Consider the following 380-nt stretch of genomic DNA (forward strand, 5'->3'; position numbering starts at 1 on the left):
TAGGACTCGCCATTCTCTCGCTTCCACTCCTCCATCATTTTCTTGATCCCGCCCACGGTCGAGAACTCTTCAACCACGTCCGCCAAGACCGTGCGGGCCTGGTTTTCGACATCTTGGCGAATCGTTCTCAGATTAGCTTGGTCTGAGGTCGATAACTCATCGTCGGAAGACATTCCCTCGTTATACTTGACTTTTAAGTGAGCTTGGCTTGTTAACCTTTGCTGATGGCGTCTTCGTCTCCTGCCTTCTCGTTCAGCGGCTCGTCTTCGTCGTTCAGCATCACTCGACTCGTCCAATTGCGACGGTTTGGACGAGAGCTCGATGATTTGATCACGGACGTCTTCACGTCGACGATCCATGATTCTATTCGCAACTTGTCT

General features: G+C 51.3%; 1 protein-coding gene across 1 annotated transcript in view; it reads right to left on the reverse strand.

The window, feature by feature from the left end:
* Positions 1-380, reverse strand: part of LOC131880762 (PAX3- and PAX7-binding protein 1-like) — a gene marked incomplete in the record, with an annotated part of 11,471 nt that overhangs the window by 1,502 nt on the left and 9,589 nt on the right. Inside the window, 1 exon segment of the mRNA XM_059227460.1 lies at positions 1-378. Coding sequence (XP_059083443.1) covers positions 1-378 — 378 coding nt within the window.

The sequence above is a fragment of the Tigriopus californicus genome, chromosome 5 (genome assembly GCF_007210705.1).
Source record: "Tigriopus californicus strain San Diego chromosome 5, Tcal_SD_v2.1, whole genome shotgun sequence".
Lineage (NCBI taxonomy): Eukaryota > Metazoa > Arthropoda > Copepoda > Harpacticoida > Harpacticidae > Tigriopus > Tigriopus californicus.